This window comes from Vombatus ursinus, unplaced genomic scaffold, assembly GCF_900497805.2.
Source record: "Vombatus ursinus unplaced genomic scaffold, bare-nosed wombat genome assembly UNPS02014833.1, whole genome shotgun sequence".
Taxonomy (NCBI): Eukaryota; Metazoa; Chordata; class Mammalia; order Diprotodontia; family Vombatidae; genus Vombatus; species Vombatus ursinus.
Genome location: NW_020954611.1, coordinates 9,559,570 through 9,584,636, shown reverse-complemented (window position 1 = coordinate 9,584,636; position 25,067 = coordinate 9,559,570). Strand labels below are relative to the sequence as shown.

The 25,067-nt window shown below is 45.7% G+C and overlaps 2 protein-coding genes across 2 annotated transcripts; both read right to left on the bottom strand.

The window, feature by feature from the left end:
- Positions 1-457: 457 nt before the first annotated feature.
- On the bottom strand, positions 458-4,001 carry LOC114026234 (cytochrome P450 26A1). Its single transcript, XM_027839898.1, has 7 exons — positions 3,813-4,001; positions 3,350-3,574; positions 2,887-3,177; positions 2,615-2,776; positions 1,831-1,965; positions 1,035-1,187; positions 458-810 (listed from the first exon to the last, which is right to left on the bottom strand). Exons 1-7 carry the CDS (start codon positions 3,999-4,001, stop codon positions 469-471), a joined length of 1,497 nt encoding a protein of 498 aa, XP_027695699.1. The 3' UTR covers positions 458-468.
- Positions 4,002-10,444: 6,443 nt separating this feature from the next.
- Positions 10,445-24,987, bottom strand: LOC114026209 (cytochrome P450 26C1). Its single transcript, XM_027839847.1, has 6 exons — positions 24,653-24,987; positions 24,075-24,299; positions 23,459-23,734; positions 21,233-21,388; positions 13,514-14,071; positions 10,445-12,548 (listed from the first exon to the last, which is right to left on the bottom strand). The coding sequence occupies exons 1-6, from the start codon at positions 24,854-24,856 to the stop codon at positions 12,174-12,176; spliced, it is 1,794 nt and encodes a 597-aa protein (XP_027695648.1). The 5' UTR covers positions 24,857-24,987; the 3' UTR covers positions 10,445-12,173.
- Between the last annotated feature and the right edge of the window lie 80 nt (positions 24,988-25,067).

Below are 25,067 nucleotides of genomic sequence, written 5' to 3'. Positions count from 1 at the left end.
ATAAAATACAATTTATTTTTTTTTCCCTGTTTCTCAATCTCTCACACATACATAGAATCACATTTTTTTCACAGAAAACACATTTATCAATGACAAAAATAAACATGTACACATTTTGAAATATGGTTTAATGACACAATGAACACAAAACATAAGCTCTCAGATATTCACTTGATAAGCTATCCAATAAGATTTTTAAATAATTAAAAAACCTGCCACTTTCAGAAAATTACCTTAATTAGGAATCATACAAATCCATGATTTTAGTACTCTTAAAATGTAGCCATGGTATTTAGAATTAAATTTAAGTTTTTGGTATTTAGGATGGTATTTAGTATCAAAGGCATTATAAATAACTATATAACATATATTTACAAATTAAATACAATATTAAAACCAACAGGGGACACTATAAAAAGCTTTATATCTACTTCAATTAATTCCTAAGTTCTCTAGAGTTTTCACTAACTAAATTTCACCCTTGAAATGCATAAATTTTGTAGGGAGATTGTCCACTGGGTACACAGTGGGACCAGTTTTCATGGTAGGAGGTCCATTTAAAAGTTGCCAATCACAATGCCTGACCAGCTCCACTGTAAATATTTTGAGAAGAACTTTTGCAAACTCTTTGCCTACGCAGGTCCGGAGCCCCCCTCCAAATGGAATGAAACTGAACCTGGAAGAATCCTCTGGATAAGGCAACAGAAATCGGTCAGGGTTAAATTCTTCCTTGTTGGTGAAAATGTCTGCAACATCATGGGTATCACAGATACTGTAGATAACATTCCAACCTTTGGGAATCTGGTACCCCTGTGAAAGAAGATGACAGACTAACTGTAACCTTCAGTTCAGTCACGGCAACAATAAAATGATAGCCCATTTCAATTTTAGGGCAAATTATGAAAATGAGCCTCTTTTAAGCAAGTTGTGATATACAAGACAGACATTCAGATCCATTGTAATCATAAAAGAATTTAACTCAATGCAGGGGGTTTAAGGGCAGATGGGGAGGGAGAGAAAAAAAAACAACTTACATGTAACTCAAAAGTCTTAAGAGCAATACGAAAGCCCCCTGGAACAGGAGGATTCAGCCTGAGAGTTTCCTTAATAACACATCCTATATACTTCAGTTGCTCCAAAATGTCTATGTCCAGTTTTTCATCTGGGCTGCTTTTGCAAAGTAAACCCTACCAAAAAGCAATAAAGGGGTGAATATTAATCCATTAAAGTCAGGATACAGCAAAAATCAACAGAATGTTAGTGAAGTGGAATCTTATAGAGATAGATAGATGTTTTATGTACATCCACATACATCAAACCTATATATGTATAATAAATATACACATGAATATATGTATACATATATACATATGAATATATTTAATTAATATCCTTGGGCAAGGAAAAGTCAGCAGTCAGCTGATGTGCTAAGGAGGTGAGGCTGAAGGAGAAACATAGAATACCAATTTACCATTCAAATTCAGGGAATGAATGCTAGGGTGGCTAAAACTGCCATGTTATTTCCCCTTCCTGAGTTTGAGAAAAGTTTTATATTATTAAGAAAATTTTACAAACCCAAGAAGGTGATTTCTTTAAAAAATATTTATCAAAGCTGGGTGACAGTTTTGCCTAAGCATTAGGTTCTACAAAACTGAGGCAGTACATAAACTCCACTTACAGAGTTCTATAATAGGAAGTTGTGTCTCCCCAGTTTCATGCAAAGCGGGTCAACTCTCTTTCCTATGCTAAATCTATTCTGTTTTGTCCACAACTTTAGGTGAGTGGAGAAAAGAGAATGAAATTGGCCACTGACAGAAACACACACCTTACCTTACTCTTTAGTTCTTCTCTCACTTTCTGAAGCACATGGTGATGGAGTCCTAGGTAAGTGATCAGAGATGTGGCAGCACTCGATGTAGTCTCATGCCCTCCAAAGAGAAGTTCAGTTGAAGACTGCTTCAGTTCCTGTGGCAGGATTCAGGAGAACAAGCATCTTAGGCAAGTAGTCACAGAAAAACTAAGGTGGATGGAGGGTGCGGGAAGGGGAGGGAAACTGGACTTAGTGGAGAGGAGGGGAAAAGGGAAAGAGTCAACTTTGCTGAGCTACAACCACATCTTTATACTGGTTTCCCAGGATTTTTTTTTTAACAGTGAATTCCAAAGACGATAGATGCCTGTTGTTTTCAGTCATAGCAGGGTTTGTGATCCAGATACCTTTAACATTAGAGACCTCTAAATGCTGAGTTTCTCATATCACCCAAGGCAGAAATCACTTTCCCTTGGACTATTACAAAGGTAAACTTTCCTTTAAAAAAAAAATTCAATTGTCTTTGCTCGAGGGCTGCTCCCTTTGATAAAATGTTCTGCTTGATTCGATGGCTGCTCCTTGGGGATTTAGGGGTAGATAATGGCTGAAATCTGGCCAACTTCAACCAAAGGCTGCCACCTCCGGATACACAGATTCCCCCCAGCATGGTGGCTTTAAGGATGTAGCTCGAGCTATAAAAGCCATAAGTCTGGACTTGAGTGACTCTGCCTGGAGGAGGAGGACTGGAAGGCCCTCTGGGTCTATCCTCTTTTCATCTCTTCTCTAGGTATCCCAGCGGCTACCCACCTGCATATCTAGCCTCTCGCCATTCTCCTGCGTGTGCTCGATGAGCAGCTGCAAAGCATCTTTGACACGGCAACCCCCGGCCTCGGGCTCCCGTTGTCTTCCCAGCTTGGCACGAATGTTCTCTTCAATGCGCGCGTGGATGAGGTTCCTCGCCTTCACGCCCTGTGCAGAAAAAGGCAACGGGACTCAGCCGGACTCACCATTGCGACTGGAACAGCTCCTTGCTCTGCCGGCCCTTGTCCAGCTCCACGGCGCCCACGCGTGGCCCTTACCCGGTAAAGTCCGCTGAAGGGCATATCGATGGGCAGGGAAAACAGGTTACGGATCATCTCCTCAAAAGCTTCCACTAATTCCCTCTCGCTGTCCCCGCTGGTCGCGCTGTCCGACTCGCAGCCCAGCAAGATGCGCATAGCGATTCGGAACATGAGGTGCTTCACCTCGGGGTAGACCAGGAGGCCGCGGTCGCCGCATTGGAGCCACCTTCTCAAAGTATTTCTTATTTCTTCAGCTATTATCGGCACGTAGCACTGCAACGCCTCCCGGTTGAAAGCCTGCATGATCAACTGCGGGGCGGAAGGCAGCTCAATCAGCTCAGAAGCCCGCCCTCCCCATCTTCCCAGAACCACCTTGCCCTCTAGTCTAGCCAAGCAACCCCAGGGTCCCTGTGTCCTGTGTGCGAACCTCCGGGGCTGAGAACAGGAGACTCCCAGGGGCCACGCCGCGATCGTGCCTTACCTTTTTGCGCTTCTTGTGCAAAGAATCGTGGAGGCTGGAGAGACAGCCGGAGCCCAGAATGGTCCGGACAGAGGCGGGCCAGTGCACGGACACAAGACGGTGCTCCCCCAGAAGTATCTGCCTCACGTTGTCCGCGCCCATGACCCGCACCGTGGGCCGCCCGAAGAGATGAGTCTTATATATGTAGCCGTACTTTCTGCGCTTCATCTCCAAAAACTTCCTCCGCTGCGAGGAAAAAGAGTAGAGAAGCGATGTAAACCCCCGGACGACTTCGCGCGTAAAGGCAGCATCTCGAGCTAGCTCTGTGGCCCCTGCGCACCAGGAGTGAACCAGGCTTACTCAGCGCTGAGTAGGGAGTCCCTTCGGGGTCGGGAAGGGAGAGAAAAGGACGGCGGCTATCGGAGCGCCTGCCTGACTGCTCGCGGAGCCAAGGGAAGAGGAAGCGTCCTGGTTTGAACCTTACCTGCAATACCATCTGCAGCGTCTCTCCGAAGAAGGGCAGCCCCATAGTCCCTGGGGGCAACGGGAGGCTGCAGCTGCGGTCCCGGGTGTTCAAGCAGTACAGGTTCCAGAGCTTGACCGCAGCCAGAAAGAGCAGCAGCGGCAGCACGGAGGTGCACAACGCGCTCGCTAGCAGGGCGGAGAAACCCATCGGTGCGGTGTCTCTACCTGGTTTGCGAAGCAGCGTGGTTTGAGCCCCGTCGTGGGCTTTATATGCTTCTCCTTTATATGCTTATCCTTGGTCAGATAAATTAGTTCACTCAAAGTTCATCTTTAATTGTGGATTGGGGCCCTGGCTCCTCCCCCCACAAGGCGCTGCCCAAAATCTTTAACTGTTTGCTCTGCACAGAGGCGGTGGCTTCCCTGGCTGCGCCTCTTTGGCTGCCCTGAAGAGCCAAGGAGCCGCCCATCTCCCTGGGACAAGGTGTTAAGATCTTCCCAGACAATAGAGTGTAGAGCCTGGGAGCAACAGCAGACGCCCGCGACTAGGTTTGAGGGAGGGATGGGCAGTAAAAGAAAAAATGCCCCAGGTTCCAGGTCAGCCCCAGGTCTCTCTGTATGACTAGAAGCCCTGAGGCTCTTGAAGCTTGCACTCTCTGACCCGGGAGGAGATAAAGCCCAAAGGAGTCTTTTCCCCTCCAGTCACCAATAACGTGATTTGGAACTCAGGTTTACAAGTCAGCCATTTTTTTTTCTGCCCAGGAAGGGCATATGACTGGTGTGAAGAAATTACCCTTTTATTCTTAGTGGAAATTGTATGCCATCATTACTGTTTCATGGGTTTATTGTTAAGTTTTGTCTGTGGTTTTGCCAGGTTTGTAAGCAGAGTTTGATGACTCCTGGACCATGGGAAGCAGAGGAGGTAACAGGGGAAGGAGGATGGAAGAGGAGAGAGATTTCAACCCTTCGGGTTCTGGCAAAAGTTAATGGCAGCGGGAGAGATGGGTAGAAAAAACTCTTAGAGGATGTGTTTTCAGCTGGGAAGCTGTTTCTGGCATGTTGGAGCCTTTATAGTCGGGAATTCGAGAATGCCACTCTTGCCTGGCAGGGCCCAAAGGCAGGAGCTTCTTGCCGAGGTGGTTTAAGGGACCCAGGTTCCCCTCCCCCGTTCCCACATGTTTCTTGGTTAGAAACTCCAGGGCGAATAGCAGCGGATATACGATGGGCCAGGATATAAAGTAGAGTGGATAGAGGGGCCTTCTGTGTTTGAAGAAGGTTGTATATATCATTCCTTCTCTCTCTGCAACAAACACTAGAACCCTGGGTAGGGCTCTGTGCCAAAAAATTAACTCAGCCACAGGGTTAGTGAAGAACCGCAAGGGTTAACCACACGATTAGCCAGTCAGCACCCCATTTACCAACCCGAGTGCTGCTGGGCTAAAACGGGGCTGCAGGGAGCCTGGATTCATACACCTGAGCCTGGACTCGACCGAGACTGTGGACGTGTGGGTCCTGGAAAGTGAGCAGCAACTGAAGAAATGTTTGGTAGCTGGGATCAGGAAGCCTCTCCAAACTGGCCTTCAATCGATCCAAAAATGTGGGAGAAAGAGCGATCAGGAAGGGCAGCCACCTTCTTGAAATCTGTCCCTGGCAGCGTTTGTCTTTCCCCTCTTGTTCCTACGGGCCGTCCCACCCACAGAGATTTTTTCCTGCCTGGGTCGTCCCTCCAGTAGCCCCAGAGGATGAAATGTCCAATTCGTCTCCACTGGGCGCGCCGTTGGGGGTCCTCAATGCCTGCAACGAGACTAGTTCCCAGGGAAACCTATAGGTGCCAGTGCTGGGGAGGTGGATGCCTTTTTGCAACCACACCAGCAGCTCGAATAAGCTGAAGCAGGAGATACTCTAAGCATCCATCTCCATCCCCGAGTCAGGCCAGGTTGTGTTGGACCCTTACTGGCAAAAGCCAAAAGCTCTGCTTGTTTTGGACAATAAGTTGTATAACGATGCCAAAAAAAAAAAAAAAAAAAGTAAAAGAGAAAAGAAGAGAAAATAAATTATTTTTAAAAAAAGTTTGTTTATTCTAATGTTAAAACCCCACGAAGTTATTATTTCCTTCTCCTACTGAGGCCACCCCTTAGCTAGGCACTGCCACATTGGAGAACGCTTCTCGGGCCTTGATGATAAGCGTTTGGCCTAAATAAATTTGTCGTCTGGATGCTAAACTAACGCTCGCCAGCTGCTCGCTGGGCGGGGAGAGGTCTGTGGCCGTCTGCGCTTTGGCCCTACATAGAGTCCAGCGCCTGGGCGGCCTCCTCGGACTGATCCACCTCTAAACGCTCCGCTGCTTCTGCCTTCCCTCGACTCCATTTAGCACATCAAGAACGTTTTCAGCAATTATGCCTTAGTACCTAGGAAAGTACTTTTGTCCTGCAAAATCCTGAATCAAGAGACTAGATTAGGTGGGGGAAACGGACCCTGGGCAGGTTTTGTTTTTTCTTTTGATGAATGTGGCGGTAACAGCAACCAACGCGGTAGATCATCAATGCAAAGAAAGATAATCTGGGCTAGTTATATTCCTAAACATTTCTTGAAATTTGCGAAGCACTTTGGGCTCCTGGGAACTGAAGGTCGTACAAATTCAGTCCCAAGCCACCACTTTTCGTCCTGAACCTCGCCTGCATAGGCAGGCTGGCAGGCAGGCATTGGAAGAGAAGCTAAAGACTCTTGCAGGTTAGCCTACACTGCTGCTAATAAAGTTGACCATCTTCTTGTGTCTCCAGGCCAGGGAATTGAGCTGGTTAGCAGGGGCGTGACCTCGGGGCCCTCTCCCATTCCTCTGTGCTGACCTGCCGGTGACCTATTCAGCCCCGGACCGTGACATCTGAATGAACTCTGCAGAGCTGCAACTTAGCCAAGTTCACCGGCCGTCAGATAACGAGATAACGCTGGCTTAAACACTGATAATTACCGCAGGAAACCCTTATCTCTAGTGACCATCGAGTCCTACGTGCGACAAAAAAGAATTGCATTGCAAAAGAGTGAAAGGGAACATTTAAAATATCTTGGAAAGTGGTCAATAAATTATCAACCGGATATAAACTCTGATCAAAGTACTGCTCCAGCTATCACTTCGCTGATGAGGCTTCTAGATGGTCGGAAAACAAACACAATTGTACCATTTCTCGGCTGGACTCCTAGGTTACTATTGCATAAAACGAGGAGGGGTGTGTGTCGGGGGGGGGGGGTAACACCAGGAGGAGAAAGCTGTTTGTTGAGTGCCTATGGTGGTGGCTGAGGGGGAGGGGCGTTGTTTGACAGGCGTTATTTGAATGGTTTTTTGCAAGGACGAGATTATTCCTGGGAGTCTGAGGATCAACAGGAAGCAGCCAAGCGCCCCTTACCTACGAACCCCCCGCCCCCCAGCACAAAACAAATCGTAACGTGGAAGGGAAACCTGCCCGACGGGCAGTGAGGGGCTGCGTGTCTCGGGCTGGCTAAGAAAGTCTTTTCCGCCTCGGGGGGAGGGAGGAGGAGAGAAGGGATTACAAAAGCTCCAGTGGCGTTTGGATAGGTCAGTTCGGTCCCTGCCCTAATTAAAGTTAGTCATTGACACTCATACCCACCGCCTACTGCTTTCCCTTCCTTTGGCTACAGAGATTTACCTTAAACGCAAGGTCAGGAGGGCAGGAGTTTCCTTCTGGTTCACTAAAGGGTCAACCTACCCACAGCGCTCAGTTTAGACTTTTAGCCCGACCTTTTCCTGGGTTGACCTGTCACATCTAAGAACCATTCAGGTCACTGGGTGGATGACAGGTTGCATGTGGGATGCTGTGAAAAAAGATTGTTATTAAATTATATGTGAGCTGGGTGTGAACTGAGTTGGGAACACTCCTGAGCGGCTTTAGAATGAATGCCAGGCCCATAGTCTAAAAGTAAGATTGTGCAGAGATATACACACATACATATGCATGTAGGTATACATACACACATCTATACATGTCCATGTGGGTATATACATATATGTGTGTATATCTATATGTGTATACGCTAGATGTTCTATTTTTTAAAAATTTCCACTTAAGTTCTTCTTTAATGCTGCCAAGGAAGTGTCAAAGAGGTTATGTCAGTATATCTCAAGCTCTGGTGGGTCCTACTAAGCTGGAAAAGGACTGCACATCAGGCTGGATGATGGACTCATCTATTGTCCAAGATCTGCCTACTATACTAAGAGAAACTCATCACCAGGCAGGGTGCAAAGTGATGAATTTTTCATTCACAGTAACTCGTGGAGGTTTCCAGCTGCTCTGGTAGAATGAGCACTCACACATAAGAAATTATAGATCCTTTGAGAATGGGACTGGGTGTTTAGGGCAAGAGGTCTGGACCTGAAGTTGTATCAATCACTCACATTTATAGGAGCATTAAACTAAAGCTAGAAAAAACCAACTAGTGCAACTACTTCAGTTTACAGAGATAATAATCACAACAACACAGAGAGTGATTCAAGGTTTGCAAAGTGCTTCACTTCTAAATTTCATTTTATCCCCAAGATGTGGAAGCTATTATTATTCCCATTTAACAGATAAGGAAACTGAGGCAGAGATAGGTTAAATGGCTTGTTCAGAGTCACACAGCTATTAAGTATCTAAGGCTGAGTTTAAACTCAGGTCTTCCTGATTCCAGGTCCAGCACGGCACCACCTACTTGCCCTCACACTTGAGCAACTGAGGCTGGCGGGGGAGTTATGTCTTGCTCAAAGTCATATAGGTACATCTATCTCCTTTGAAGAAGCCCTTCTGAGTCAGGTGCTATTATTATCAAGATTTCACAGGTGAGGAAATTGAGGTTCAGAGGTAATTGGTTTGCCCAGAGTTTGACACATTTAGTAAATGTCACATTCAAATCCACATCTTCCTGCCTTGAGGTCAAGCATTCTATCCACTGCCTCATAGTCTTTCTGGTGGCAATCTCCTCTATAGAAGAAATTCAGATGTAACTTGAGAGTCTCAGTATGGCCTAGGGCACTGAGAGACTGCGACTTTCCAAGTCACATTGCTAGTTTGTGTCGGAGCCAGGATTTGAACTCTGGTCTTCCTGACTCGGAGGTCAGTCCTCTATCATTTATGCCCTTCCTGCTGACCCTTACTTGAGGTGTACTTAATTACTAATGAAGTTTTTACATTCTGTTAAATTACTAATAAGGTATTAACATTCTATTTCATTGCTAATAAAGGAAGGAAGGATGCTGCTAAATGCTACAATCAGGGAAATCTCCGTTATATCTGAATTGCCAGGCTCTTCCAGATTCAGGTCCCTTGACTTGGCTTTGGAAATGAAAACCTCATCCCTAGGATAATTCATAGCATGTGGGATGGTAGGTTCTTCAGAAATCACCTAGTCCAATTTCTCCTGGCCCCCTTTTTTTCAGGGGATGAAACTAAAGTCCTGAGAAGTGAGAAGACTTGCCCACGATCACACAGCAACTTGGTAAGAAAGCCAAAATTCTAGATCAGGTCTCCTGGCTCTGAGGTAGCATATTATTATTAGTAGTAGTATTATTAGTATTAACAATAATAATATCACTTACTGCATGCCTGGCACTGTGCTAGGTGTCTTACACTTATTCTCTCATTTGATCTTCACAAAAACCCTGCAAGCTAGGTGCTATGATTATCCCCATTTTACAGATGAGGAAACTGAGGCAAACAGAGGTTAAGTGACTTGTCCACAGTCACATTGTTAGTAAATGCTGGAGGCTAGATTTGAACTCAGATCCTTCCTGACTCCAAGCCCGCCAATCTATTCACTTCGCCACCTAGTTGCCTCATAACTATAGAAATCTTAATATATTTCTTAAAGCCCTTTGCAGACTTTAGGGGAAAACTCAGGAAAAGTGGGTAGTATAGGTCCAAACAAAAGGGAAAAGAGCCTTTCCTTAGGTGGATGGATTAAGGGTAATAACTAGAAATTTAACAAAAAGTACTTCTTGTCTTTTTAAGAAGTATCTTGCCTTTTACCACTTGACCAGGTATGCGACCAGGAAATGGATCCATCTAAAGATCCCCTTAAGAGATTAGACTGAGATTCATTCCCTGGGAAGTAGCCTTTTCCATAAAATGGAAACGGTAAACCTCCTATTCAATTTGGGTTCTTGACATAACTCTGTAGGAAGCACCACATTCATTCCTTGAAGAGAGTAATTCAGAAAGAAGGGGATAGACATGCTTGTTAAATTATGGAATGTTAACCCAGACTGTATTTTAGCATATCCCTACCCTGTACAAGATTCATTAGAATGTTACCTAAAATTATCTTGGGTCTGAGTCAGATCATAGGGCATGGTGGACTTCGCCAGTTTGGACATTTCTTTCTTTAAGCTAGAAGTTGTTTGAATATCAGATCAATAATAATAAAACTATTTCTGGAAAACTGTTGCCTAAATCCAATAGTATAGCAATAGTATTAATTTTTATTTGACACCTAGTAAAAAGTTCTTTTGAGCAAAAGATTACATGGATGCCCTGCCCTGACAGAGCAGAAATAAATGAGTCAGATGAATAAGGAATCTGAACTCACTTTCTTCTTCCCTCCTCTCCTCTCCACTCCCCTTTCCTCTTCTCTCTCTCTTACACACACACACACAACCTTCCCATCTTAATGCCATTGCCTTTATTGATGATCTCCCATTTGTCCCATATCTGTGTCAGTACATAGTCGTGTGCATATTGTCTCTCCTCCCCCCACCCCAGTAGATTGAACTCACTGAGAACAAGGTCTCTCTTTTGCCTTTCATTATATCCCCAATGTTTAATGCACATAGTAGGCACTAGATAAATACTTGACTTGACTCCGACTCTTTTTATAGAGGCATTTAATGTTAGAACTGAAAGGTACCTTAGGAATCATCTTCTTCAATCCTCCCCCACTCCCTTTTCAGAAAGACCCAGGTGAAGTGACTTGCCTAAGGTCAAACAGCAAGCTAATCAACAAATATACCCCACATTTAAGGATAAGGCAAAAGTTACCTTTGGTTTGGGGCTACTTTCCAATCCAAGAAACAAAGTCTGTCGGACCTATCCTAAAGCCCAGTTCCACATCTTCCCTCTGATTAAGCTCCTCAAGGTAGGGTGAAGGAGTATCCTATAAGTGGCTAAGAAGATTCTCAATCTGACCCCTACACTTCCTTTTCCTGTTCCAGTCTCTGTCCCTAAAGGTCCAGGAGAATGTCCCCCAATAACAGCACCTGTGTTTGATCTTTTAGCCGAAGCCTCTGCAACCTAAAATTTATTCCTTGGCCTTTTAGCACAAATATCTAAAAAACATCCTAGTTAGGGATTTTACAGGGGTGGAGGTGGGGGCAAGTTATGTTGATTTCAGAATTCTGTCATTTACAGCTTAGAGAGTTGCCTGGGTTACTGAGAAGTTAAATGACTTTCTCAGTCTCACAGCCAGGATGTCAAAGGCAAGACTTGCCTGAACTGAGACCTTCCTTATAAACTACCCCCATGCTCTTTCTCAATTAATAGTGGATTAACATTCAACAAATTCTAAAAATATTAAACCAAATCTTCAAGATTACTTATCTGTCTAATATGCTTCATAATTGTTTTGGAGAGAAGAAATCACCCGAATAAGTGGAGGCACTATTGGTTCACCAGAGCTCAAAATGGAGATTTTACTCTCTACACCAGATAGTAGTTGGCCTCCTGTTCTGTGAAATAAATAGGTCTCAGATGGGATGGGACCTGCAGCAGGAGGTTTTACCAGGCGACCTCTGGCTCCAGCTATTCAGCTTTTCCAAGTCTCTATCCAGATGGAAGGTTATTTTCCATCCCCCCCCCCCTTTTTTTTCCCTGTTATTCTTTTTCTGACTTAGCCTATGGGGAAATGTTGCTATAATGTATCCAGCCAGGTAAGAAAGCACTAAGTGACTACAATCTACCAAGCGGGCAGGAATGTTGCCAAGCCGGGAGTCCTCGCCTACCCTGCGCTTTGGATGTTTCCCTCGAGCGTTTCCAGCCCAGCCTCAGCCCTAGCCCGCTGGGCCCCTTTGGAATCTACGCAAAGGCTTGCCCTTTTTTTCCCTGCAGTGATTCACTCTGCGGGCTTCCTCTCCTCGAACTCCAGAAGTTGCTTGCTCTTTGGATTTCAGGGAGAGTAAACCATCCCTGCTCGAGAGCGCTCCCCAAGGCCCGAATCTGGGTGTAAATTCTGGCTCCAGGGAATTCTCCTTCCATTTAGGCCTGGAACCAAGCTCAGCAGGGAGGAAAGGGGGAGGGAGGATCTGTGGAATTAAAAGACAGAGAGGAGATGGGCTGTCTCCGGTCTTATCCCAGGCGGACTGAGTTGTTTCCTTGGTCCCGGTCCTGCCCCTGCAGACAGGTCAAAAGTTCACAAGCTCCTGGCCGCAGGAGGGCGGGAGTGGGTAGAAAAAGACCTGGAGTCCGTCCACTGGGTGCACAATCGGTACGGTCTGCATGTCTGGGAAGCTGGCCGTGGCCAGCTCCCAGCGCACCGTACGCACCAGCTCCACCGCAAACAGCTTGAGGATGGCCTGAGCTAGCTCCTTGCCGATACAGCTCCTCACACCGCCACCGAATGGAATGTAGTGGAAGCGCCCAGCCCCCCGATGCTCTTCCCACGCCGGGCCAAAGCGCTCCGGGTCGAATCCCTCGGGCGGGCTCTGGTATACGGCCGCGGTCTCGTGAGTGTCGCGGATACTGTACATCACACTCCAGCCTTTGGGGATCTGGTAGCCCTGTAAAGAGGCGAGGGAGTAGAGGGTCAGCGCCCCGGAGAGGGTTGGCGGAGGTGCTCAAGAAAGAATCAAACTACATAGTGGGCTGGTGGAGTGGTAGGGTGGGAAAGAGGTCTCCTTGGGCCCCACTTAGGAGCAGAAGAAGGGTACACACTGGGGAAGATCTGAACTCTGGCCTCGACCTGCTAGTCTGGAATTCAGCTTTCGGGGGGGGAAGGGGGGGGGGGGCCGGAACCTCCATCTCAGTTGAAGGCTGCAAAGTCAAGGGGCTTCACAATTTGCTCTCTCTCCCTCCTCCTAATCAGAGAATTAAATGGAATCCTACTTGTGATTATTAAACAATTAACCCCATTCCTATTCTTAATATAACCTATTTTAATGTTATTTGGTGCTCCCTGGTCTCAGAGTTTTCATGGAAAAATTCTAAACACTGGTGTGTATTACCATTTCGTATTAATGGAGTACCAGAAAATTTCATTACTGTCATTAACTGGTGCCAGGCGTCCCCAAATGGTGCACCATGCCACACACCACCATGTGATTATAGGTACCCTGAGCACCAAGAGGGCCTGTTTTCTAGGGGGTTGGGGGCCACTGAATACACTCTGGTGGCAGAGACTTTAAGGCCTGGCTACAGTCGGAAGGATTCAACCAATCAATACACCTTCATTCGTTATTAACAGTGATTCGGGACACCCTGCCTGCTTGGTTGCCATTTGGTGACTCCATGCTCGAGGTTTGCATTACGAGTGGGTGTGGGTGGTGCTATGAGTAAAGCGCTTACAATTGAATCGGGGAGTGGCTCGTAGGCTCCAGGGTTGAGATAGCCCCGGCAGAAAGAAAGCAGCCGCGCCACGACAGGAGAAGTGGGTGTTAGAATACGCGACTAGAACGGTCCGCCCCAAAAAATTAAAAAAAAAAAAAAAACCTGCAGCGTCCTGGGTTGCTAGGCGTGCGCCACTTACGTCCAGCTCGAAGGTCTGCAGCGCGGTGCGGTAGCCACCCGACACCGGCGGCAGGAGGCGCAAGACCTCCTTGATTACACAGTCCAGGTATTGAAGGCGGCTTAGCTTCTCTAGGCTGAGGTCAACATCGCACTCACATTCCGGCCAGCTCGATGCCTCCAGCCCTGGGGAGGAGCGCTCGAGGTCCGCTCGTCCCGGCTTGGCGTTCGGGCAGCCGTTCCCAGGGCTCGTTTTCTCTTGCGACTCTGGGGCTACGGGAACGGAAGGAGGCTGCAGGAGAGGGCCGGTCTCTCCTCTCACTTCTGGTCTGCCCCAAGGGGTCCTCCGTTTCTGTTCCTCTCCGAGAGTCTCCCTTGAATGCAGGTCCTTTCCCAGCCTGACGAGGTCTGGGAAGCCCAGAGGAGGCCAGCAGGAACACCGTCTGGTCAGTTCGTGAGAAGCCAGCTCCTGCCTGATTTTCTCTATGGAGGCAGGGTATTTCAGGAGGAGGAGGAGAAGGGACGTGCTCGCGCTGGCAGTTGTGAAGAAAGCAGCGAAGATCAATTCTATGGCTGACTCCTGCAAAGCAACCACGAGAAATCTTTAGTTTCCAGTGAGCAGGTGTACCCCTTTAATGGGACCCACGAGTTCCACGAAGTTAGTTGTCTTGCAGTTTCTTCAGTGGGAGTGATTTTTCAACCTAACCAGAAGCTCTTGGGGTCTATATATTTTTTAAACTCCCGTCTGTAAAATAGCGCGCTTTGAGATTCACAAAGGACGTTCCTCACAACAGCCCAGTGAGGTAGGTTTTAGGAAAGAACGAAAATTGAACCTTTCTTCACAACTACAATCCAATTAATTAGGGAGAAAAAAACAAACAATTCCTAGGATTTGGGGAATTAGGAAAAAACAACGGATTCCCCCATGCTAGGAAGGATTCCCTTCTCATTTCCACCTCTCAGAATGCTTAGCTTTCTTAAGGATTTAGCAGTGACACCTTCTACGCAAAGCCTTTGAAAACCCCCACGTTGTTTGTGCTCTCTCCCTACTCAAATTACCTCGTATTTACTTAGCAGTGGACTGCTCGTATATCCCTCACTCTGCCGCCCTTAGAGCTAGGACTTTTTTCCCCCTTCTTCGTATCCCAATTGAGTTGAGATAATATACTGAATGCCTTGAATTCTTATGCACGTACGAGATCTTAAGATTAATTTAGCATTATGTTGCCAACCCGGTCCAAGAGCCCCACCCCGTTTAATCCCGCCACAGTGCGCTCATCAATCTTTGCTGACCCCACTCCTTCCCTCCTCCCAATAGTTAAATACCGCTCCCCTTCCCAACTGGCCTCTGGGAAGGGTGCTCCAAGGCAGGAAAACTGGGTACGAATCCCAGCTCCTTCACCTACTCTCTGTGTCTGACGTTGGACAAGTCATTAGACTTCAGGGCTTCAAGAGTTGGGCTGATAGTCACTAACAAACAGTCCATATCTAAATCTGGATCTATTTCCAGGACATAAGAGAACGAACAACACTAAGTCAGGACAAAGGCAAGCCTGGTGGGAAAGGTTCTCACTAAGAAAACAGGCTTTAAAAAAATCCTAGTCTCTTTGCCCCAATTGCTTCCTACTTAAAGCTGAAGGGACTAGTCCAATCTCTTCATTTTACGGATGAGGAAACTGACATTTGTATAGGGCTTTCCATATTAGGAAAAATTCTCATCCATTTCCTCTCTTGGTCTTCATAGCACCACTTTTAGGTAGAGAAACAAAGGACTGTTATCACTGTTTTACAGATGATGAAACTGCAGACTAGAAGAAGTGCAGAGATTTGCTCACGAACAACTGGGTAGGCAGTCTGCTATCCAGTGATGCTGGCCGCCGAGCTGTTCCTCAAACAAGACACCACCTCTCCCAACTCCATGGTATTCACTGTCTGTCCCCCAATTCTCTCCCTTCTCATCTTTGCCTCTTGACTTCCCTTGGCCTTCTGCGAGCTTTTTCTGCCTCCTTATTTCCCTCTGTTCATTATATCCAAGTATATCTTGTTTGTATATAAGTGTATGTCCTCCCCCATCCCCCACCCTGTGAATTCCTTGAGGGCAAGGACTGTCTTTTGCCTTTCTTTATTCCCAGTGCCTAGCACATAGTAAATGCTTAATAAATGTTTACTGCACACTGATATCACATCTTGCGGCAATATTAGTACCCTACACCACACGAGCCACTTCTGCTTGAACCGATTACCCATATTAGCAACCACCTCTGGGATCAGTCACCATTCCTTCATATTAGAGGGAAAAAAAGAGTCCTTCGGGAGACCCAGGCTTTGACAGCATCTGAATAAACTACACAGTGGGAAATCTAAGGACCATGACCAGGCACAACTAGCTTTTTGGGGAACCTACCCTTCCTAGGGGCAGCTAAATGTCACAGTGGATAAAGTGCTGGGCCTGCAGTCAGGAATTCTCGTCTTAATGAGTTCAAACCTGGCCTCAGACACTTGTTAGCTGTATCTCTCTGGGCAAGTACTTACTTCACCTTGTTTGCATCAGTTTCCTCATCTGTAAGATGAGCTGGAGAAGAAAATGGCAAACCACTCCAGTATCTTTGCCAAGAAAATCCTAACTGAACCGATTAAACAATAACAAACCTCCCTTTCCAGGAGGTTCTCTGGGGAGAGAATAATGGGAGAATGGGTTTCCCATTATCTTCGTGGCTGATTCACTCAGAAGCTTAAGCAGACAACAGGAAATGTCATTAGGCAGAATGAACTTAACACCCAAGGGGAAAAAGCAACTGAGATCCACCCTACAGAAGCCAATCAAAATTCCCCAAGCATGTATAAGGGGCTCACTAAGCAAGGCAGGGCAGTGCAAAGGGCTTGTGTGAGGGAGCTTACTTTAGATTAATGCTATGCCAGACAGTTCCAGGGACACCTGTGTCTTCAGACAGAGGCTTTGTGGTTCCTCTCCTGCCCAGACCACAAATGCACAAACTAAATCTTTGAGGAACTGAAGGCTTTTAAGAGATCTGCCTATTACGGGTGGTGAACCTTTGGCTTCCAGGCCACATGTGGCCCGCTAGGTCCTCTAGTGAGGCCCTTTGACTGAACCCTTCATGATGGCTTTGTACCTTTGCTGTAACATGTGACTTATCAAAAAAAACATATCAAGAGGAGTGGAATTTTCTGGCATTAAAATATATGCATTTATATAAAGTATTCCTCTTTGTATGCAATGCCCCAGGTGGGTACCTTCTCTTACAGTTTTCTTTGCTAGGATATGGTTATGGAGATGGATATTGATATAGGATTTAAAGGGTAAAGGATACAGGATACTGATGAGTCAAGGACTGCTCTGAGATTTCCAGCTTGAGGAAATGGAATTGGCGCACTGGAGGTCAGTTCAACTCTCAGTGTTTTCTCCCCAGATTCTGACCCTGGGTCAGGGTGCATTTCCTAGTCACTTCTGAAGACTACCAAAGGTGATATTGGATGCTGGGTTTTGGAAAGATAAGACAGGAAAGGGGCAAGATCCACATTCTGTCTTTATTTTGGTCTTAATAACAGCCAGCACTACCACTGCTCCTACCCCTCTGTGAAAGCATAAGAAAATAACCTTAATGCAAAGGGCCCAGATTCCCAGATGGGCCTGGAGGGAAAGATGAGGAAAGAGTATGGGGGAAAAAAACAGTTAGGAAACCTACTATGTTCTGTTACTTGGTATGTCTGAGTGTGACCTTGGCCAAAACATTTCCCTTCTCTGGTTGGCTTCCTCACCTATAAGAAAAGAGGGCCCCTCCCTTTCAGTTGTAAAACTCTGATGATGAAAACCCAAATGGAGTAAATGCAAATTAAGAGGGTAGGAAAGAAAGGTTCTAGAGAAGTTGAGGAAAGAGGAATGGAAGAAAGGACATTGTCATCTCTGATCTTCCCCAACAGAATCAACAGTGCCTCCTAGCATACAGTAGATGCTTAATAATGACTTGTTGATCTGTTATTAGGCTGTGTGTGCTGCAATGGATAGATAAATGGATTTGAAGTTAAAAGTCCTGGGTTTGAATTCTGGTTATGCCATTTACTACCTGTGTGACCTTGGAAAAAATCATTTGTGAAATAGTTTATAGTCTTACTTGAACTTTGCATATCTCCTGATATAGTACCCAGCCTTTGCATATCTACTAGTACAGTCTGTTGCGGCCCGCCCCCCCCACATAGTAATCAGTTTTTTGAATTGCAAGAATAAAATAAACTAAACAATCCTTCTAAATATCAAAAAGTCCATCTAAGAAATTTGCAATTTTAGCTCTTAAGAACAAGTAAAATAGCCTATTCCAGGTACAATACAGTTAAACCTCAGTCCATCAAGTAATTAAATTTATTTTATTTGGTTTTTTATTTTTTTTTAGGCAATTGGGATTAAGTGACTTGCCCAGGGTCACACAGCTAGTAAGTATCAAATGTCTGGTCTGAGACTGGATTTGAACTCAGGTCCTCCTGACTTCAGGGCTGGTACTGGCCATCTAGCTGCCCCCAATTAAATTTATTTTAAAAGCGTTATCATCTAAATACTCCAGCTTGTGGGATAAGAACTCACTGTTTAACAAAAACTGCTGGGAAAACTGGAAAACAGTATGGCTGAAACTAGGCATAGACCAATATCTTACACCCATACCAAGATAAAAATCAAAATGGGTACATGATTTAGATATAAACACTGATACTATAAGCAAACTAGGAGAGTAAGGAATAGTATACCTATCAGATCTATGGAGAAGGGATGAATTTATGACCAAAGAGGAGATAGAGAACATTATGAAATGCAAAACAGATGACTTTGATTACATTAAACTGAAAAGTTTTTGCACAAACAAAGCCAACGCAACCAAGTTTAGAAGAGAAGCAGAAAGCTGGGAAACAATTTTTACAGCCAGTGTTTCTAATAAAGCCCTAATTTCTAAAATATATAGAGAACTGAGTCGAATTTATAAGAATACAAGTCATTTCCCAGTTGATAAATGGTCAAAGGATATGAACAGGCAGTTTTCAGAGGAAGAAATTAAAGCTATCTATAGGCATATGAAAAAATGCTCTAAATCACTATTGATTAGAGAAATGCAAATCAAAACGACTCTGAGGTATCATGTCACACCTATCAGATTGGCTAACATGACAAAACAGGACAATGGTAAATGTTGGAGAAGATGTAGGAAAATAGGAACACTAAAGCATTTTTGGTAGAATTCTGATCCAACCATTGTGGAAAGCAATTTGGAATTATGCCCAAAAGGCTGTAAAATTGTGCATACCCTTTGACCCAGCAATACCACTTCTAGGTGTGTATCCCAAAGAGATAAAAAAAAGATGGGAAAAGGACCCGCATGTACAAAAATACTTATAGCAGCCCTTTTTATGGTGGCAAAGAATTGGAAATTGAGGGGATGCCCATCAATTAGGGAATGGCTGAACAAGCTGTGCTATATGAATGTAATGGAATACTATTGTGCTATAAGAAATGATGAGCAGGCAGATTTCAGAAAAACCTGGAAGGACCTATATGATCTGATGCTGAGTAAAGTGAGCAGAGCCAGGAGAACATTGTACACAGTAACAGCCACACTATACGATGACTGACTTTGATAGACTTAGCTCTTCCCAGCAATGTAAGGATCTAAGACAACTCCAAAAGACTAATGATGGACAATGTTATCCACCTCCAGAAAAAGAACCATGGAGTCTAAATGCAGATAGAAGCATGTTAGTTGCTCTCCTTTTCTTTTGTTGTTTTGTTTCTTCTTTCTCGTGGTTCCTCCTATTAGTTCTAATTCTTCTTTATGTCATGACTAATGTGAAAATATGCTTAACATGAATGTGTAAGTAGTGCCTATATCAGATTGCATGCCATCTTGGGGAGAGGGGAGAAGAGGAAGGGGGAGAAAATTTAAAACTCAAAATCTTATGGAAGTGAATGTTGGAAACTAAAAATAAATTGTTTTTTTTAAAAAAAAGTATTTATTTAAACACCTTTGCCAGGTACAGTGCTAGGTGCTGTGAGACACAGATTTAAAAAATAATGAAGCAATGCCTGCCTTCAAGGAGCCTGAAATCTTCAGGGAGAATAAAACCAAATATCATATTCAAAATTCAACTAATAAGGTAGAATTAAAAAAAATTCTGATGAGTCAAATATAAAGAAAATGGGCTCATAATAGGAATTTTAAAAAGTAGATTAATGGTGTACCTTGACTCATGTAACTCTGGAAAAGACAAACGTACCTCTCTGAATCTTACCTACTCTGTCTGCCTCTCTGGGCTGTTGTTAGAACCAGTAAAAAAAATTAAAAGGATAAAAGAAAAAGTCCCCTGTGTGACATTAGAAGCCCGTCTTGCTCTGGCTTTAGATCTGACCAAATTGACTTCATAATTCTCTCTCTCACACAGGCCACATTCAACCCAAACTGATCCACTTCCTTGTCCCCACATGTGGCATTCCATGACCCCCTCCTACCTTCATAGGAAGTATCACAGTACTCAGAATGCTCTCCCTCCTCACCTGTGATTTTTGGATTTCCTCCTCCAGGGGGTCTTTCCTGACTGTCCCAATGTTAGTATTCTCTCCACTCCCCAAAATTACTTTGTGTTTACTTTTTATGTATTTTTGTATCTACTTATCCTAAACTTGTTGTTTCCTCCTCCATAAAATGCATGCTCCTTGGGGACAGGGACTGTTCCATTTTTGCTTTGTATCTCCTGGAGTCTAACCCAGTGGTTTACACCTAGTAGACCCTTTAGAAAAATTTGATGAATTGGATAGAATTGAATGGGGGGGCAGGGAGGGTGGGAAGGTCTCACTGGATTTGAGGTCCCCTCCAGTCTATGGTCCTGTGAATGTTGGATACCAGACCAGAAGTGGTTTTGCTACTTCCTTTTAGAGGCATTGTGGTTTACTACAAAGAAGAAAGGACTTGAAAGAATATCTGCATTTGGGTCCCAGCTTTTAAACTTAACAGTTGCTACCTTGAGTAAATATAGACTCAGAAATTCACAACTAGAGGGAACCTGAGAGAGCATAGATGCCAAGCCCTCATTTAACATAGTGGGCATATAATAAATTCTCTACTGAATTGAATTCTGACAACCAAATGCATATTTCTGGGTGTGTAATGTAAGTAAGGCAAAAACATACTTTCTGGGTACTTAATGTAAGGAGTTTTCTTATTTGTAAAATGGGAAGAATAATACCTGTGCAACGGAACTTAGTTTTGTTAGAAGAATCAAATGAAAATATGTGAAAATAGTTTATATCAGTAAAGCACTGTCCTAATGTCATTATTGCCCAGAATAGAGGACTTTTCACTTTCTTGAGTGACCCCACATTCTCTGTCATCCCTATGGGTTGTTCTGAGAAACACAAGCCTTGGGTCTAGGTTCTTTCTTTGCCTCCAAGCTTCAGGCTACAAAGGCATGGATTATCCTTAAGGAAAGACCCACCCAATCAGATAGGGCTCCTGGGATAGTGGGTTCCTTCCCAGTTTCCATTGGGTATCCATGCAGTGTTTTCAGTGTGAGATGCAGTTGAGGCGAAACCTATTCTACAGTCAATAAGCTTTGTCTCCTGGATTTAAAGAAATTTAAACTACAGAACTCTTTACCCATGCCCACAGATCCAGATAATCTTCCATCCTCTTTTCCTCCCCTTCCTTCCTTAGTCCCTAGATCTGTAACCCTGGATCTGCTCCCATACCTTCAGTTCCTGCATGGTGAGTTCCCAGCCTTGTTCTTTGGCACTGTTGATGATGAAATCCAGAGCATCCTTCTGTCCTCCAGGCTGTTCCCTCTGCAGTTTCTCCAAAATGGCTTTCTCCATGTGCTCATGCAGTAGGTCTCTGGCTCGGATTCCCTAAGGCAAGGGTGGTATGCAGGGAAGCCCTTCCTCTTTTGCCATGGCAGGGGATCTAACCTACCCACTCTCCATACCATCTTTTCCATGCCTGGTCCTTTAAGACCAAGTCTCTGGCTTTGGTGACTATCCCATAGCTTTCTCTCCTCAGGCTTCTTTCTTCCCCAACTCCTAAACCAGAGGCCCAGGGCCTGCCTCCAATCGCTCAGACATCAGACCCTGATGATCCCAGGGAAATCTGAAACAAAGGATTGGTACTAGGACTTCTAACAATTCCAAGAAAGCAGAATGAAGAGGGAGGCAAATGAGATGGGGTAAGCCCTGGTAGAAATGTCTCAAATGACCTCTCTTTGATAAAATCTCTTCTGATCCTGTACCTGTCCATACAAGGAGCCCACCTCCAACTCGCACCATTTCTCTAGCCTTTAAAAGAAGGATGGATAAGAAGATTCCATTCTAGGTCTTGATATTAACAGAAATCCAGGCACTAATATGGATCCTAATTTTGAACAGTGGAAGGAAATTCTGACTTCTGTGGAAGAAACATCAAAAACCTTAAAAGGTCCTGTGAGTATGGAGGAAGGTATCCTGCTCTGTGGAGAGGGGTCCCTCCAGCAGCTAGGGGATAGGGCAACGTAACTGGCAGGAAAGCAGCTGAGAGTAAAGTACATTGCAGAACTTAGGTAAAGAGAGGAGAATGAAATGTGTAATTATTAGAGAAGGATGGCCTGAAAAAGTAGAATTGCTGGACTAAGAAGGGGTCTGAATCCCAGCCCTGACATTTACCAATGTGTGGCAATAGATAAGGCGCTTAATCTACACCTGGGTTCCTCCTCTGTAAAATGGGGATAAAGATATGTACCACCTACTTCAGAAGGTTGCCGTAAAGCTCAAATGAGGTAATATTTACAAAGTACTTTGCAAACCTTTAAAGAATCTATATAAATGCCAGCTATTGTTGTTTTCATTCTGTCCAACTAGAAACCAGGTAAGTCACAAAGGAGGAGTTAGGAGCCTACGGAATCATCTCAGGGAAAACCAGTTTAATTTTATCAGGTGATTAGCCGGCAACAGAGAGCAGGAAGAAGTGTGGGGGAGGTCTAGAATAGTTCATCGTGCTCTTTATTGCTAAGAGATGAGATGTTTTTATTTAACATAGCGCTTTACTGGCAGCCAGCCAAGGTAAGGGTTTGGGGTCTCAGCTACCTGTGGCCAGAGGTTTTCACCATAGCTACTTGCCCCTGTTTGATGCCTGGGGAATTGCTCCCCAGCTTCTCCCAAGACAAGTGAGATGGGAAGAAATCTCAGGTTATTGACACTGACCTGAGGAACCTGAGGGAGAGAGGCCAAGTACAAGTCTTCTAAGGACAAAGGGCTGAGTGCCAAAAAAAAAAAAAAAAAAAAAAAAAAGCTGGTAAAGAGATCTTGGCCGGAAGGGAATTCCCACACCTAAGAATGTTTTCCAGTAGGATGACAGGTTCTCTTCTGAGACTATGGATTGAGTTTTTTTAATAGACGTTTATTTGGCACTTTAGTGTTTTCAAAGTGCTTTATATGGTATCCTCATAGATTCTATTATTATCATCTTACTTCACAGATGAAGGGGCTGAGGCTGAGAGAAATAAAGTGACTTGCCTAGGGTCATACTGTCTGCTCTCGGCGTTCCTAATTCCAAGTATTCTGCGCTAAACTAGCCGATCTCCCCGAAGACGCCTTCCCCAAATCACCGATTTGGAGCTGGAAAAGGCCAGAGATCTGCCCTTCAAGGCACCTAAGTTCTGGGAGTGAGTTCTACAAAGGAAAGAATCCAACCGGCTTGAGCTTCCCCAGAGGCAGGAGGGGAATGACCGGAGCGCTCCCAGGATTGAGACCGAGGAAGAAACTGGGAGGACATTTCTCTCGAGCAGTCCTAATCTTCTCCCAAGTAACTTGGCTCGTGCTTTCCCCAGTGTCGGCGGCGAGGGACCTAGTTCCCAGATACAAAGGCCTTCTCCCCTCACTCCAGACTTTCCCAATGCCCGCTGACTCGAGTTCCCCGACCAGCCCAAGGAAAGAAGGGCATCACAGTACCTTGCGCAGACCGCTGAAGGGGACGTCCAGAGGCAGGGAAAAGAGGTTTTCCACGAGTTGCTCGAACGTCTTTGCCAGTTCGTTGCATTCGCCTTCGTCCAAGCGCAGACCCAACAGGATCCGCGCGGCGATGCGGAAGGTCAAAGCCTTAGTGGCCGAGTACACCGAGACTGGTCCCGGGACCCCGCACCAAGCCCAAAGTTCCCGCCGCAGCGTGGTCTGGATGCGCGGCATGTAACTTTCTAGTGCTGCGCGGCTGAACACTCGGGCCAGAATCTGCAGCGAAATGCAGCAGCTCTGAGTTCATCAGCCTGCGGCTGGGCTAGGGGCGCTAACGGAACCATTCCCTCCCCACGCTGCCACCGTAGCCCAGGGGCCATCCTTCGGTCTAGCCTCTTACGCTTTCGGGAAAATAGAAAAATTAAGCAGCCTTGCTACTCTCACTCCTTCCTAAGCCAGCCAAACTCCTTCGCGCTTGCGATAAACTAGCCGATCTCCCCAAAGATGCCCGGCAGGGCCTTCCAGCTGTAAACTTCGGGTACCCTAGGATTCCACTCTGACTGCCTACCCAGACCCGAAGTGCGTTGCCTCTCGGACTGACCGACCTAGCTCTCACCTTGCGACGCTGTCGGTGGGGCTCCCCTACTGCGCCCAGAAGTGTGTGAGAGCCCAGCAGGATGCGCGCGCTCTGAGGCCATTGGCTGCTCACCAGGCGGTGCTCGCCCAGAAGGATGGTGCGCACGTTTTGGGCGCCGCTCACGCGGATCAATGGCTTGCCCAGCAGGTGCGTTTTGAATACTGTCCCATAGCGCTCCCGACGAGAGCTGTGAAACCTGGAACCCTACGATTGGGAAGCGATGGGAACAAAGAGAATCGGGGAGGAAAGAGGATTGGGGGACGGCAGGGGAGGTCACCCGCTAAGATGGGATGTCTCCCACTCCCATCCCTTGACTTGGGCTCCAGGTTAGGAGGTTAGCGGGATCTGAAAAGCCTATGTTGTGAGTCCTACTGGGTGACTCCCATCCCAGGGGTGGAGGTAGGGCTGGAAAAACGAGGTTTCGACATTCGATCTCCAGAGCCCGTAGGCTTGGTAAAGGAAATTGCAGCTTTCCTTAAGGAGGCAAGAGAGGAGGCTGGAAGGAATGTGCACACAGGACAGTAATGAATGCAGTGTGAAAGGCAAAGACTACTTACCTGAACTAGCCAGTGCAACGTCTCCCCGAAAAAGGGCCATCCCATAGAACCCTTGGGAAGAGGCAGAGAGCATGTCCGGTCTCTGCTTAAAGTCCAGCGCAAGGTCCAGAGGTGTTGTGCTAGGCTGAGCAGCAACCCCAGGGACAGTAAGGCAGTCAATGCAGCTTCCACCATTGATAGACTGCTCATCGCCAGTGGAAACATTTTCTATCTCCAAGATTGAGAAGTCAGGTGGGGCAGGATCACAGAACCCAGACGACAGTGTGCAAAAAAACAGGAGCCCCTTGGAGCAGAGGGAAGGGCAGGGGCATTGGTCCCCAGGGAACTCAGGAGCCAAAAGATTCTATGCAAAAAGCCCTTCCCAGATGTGATCTGTCTTTAAATGACCCCTAGGCTTAGGGGACAATCTGTAATG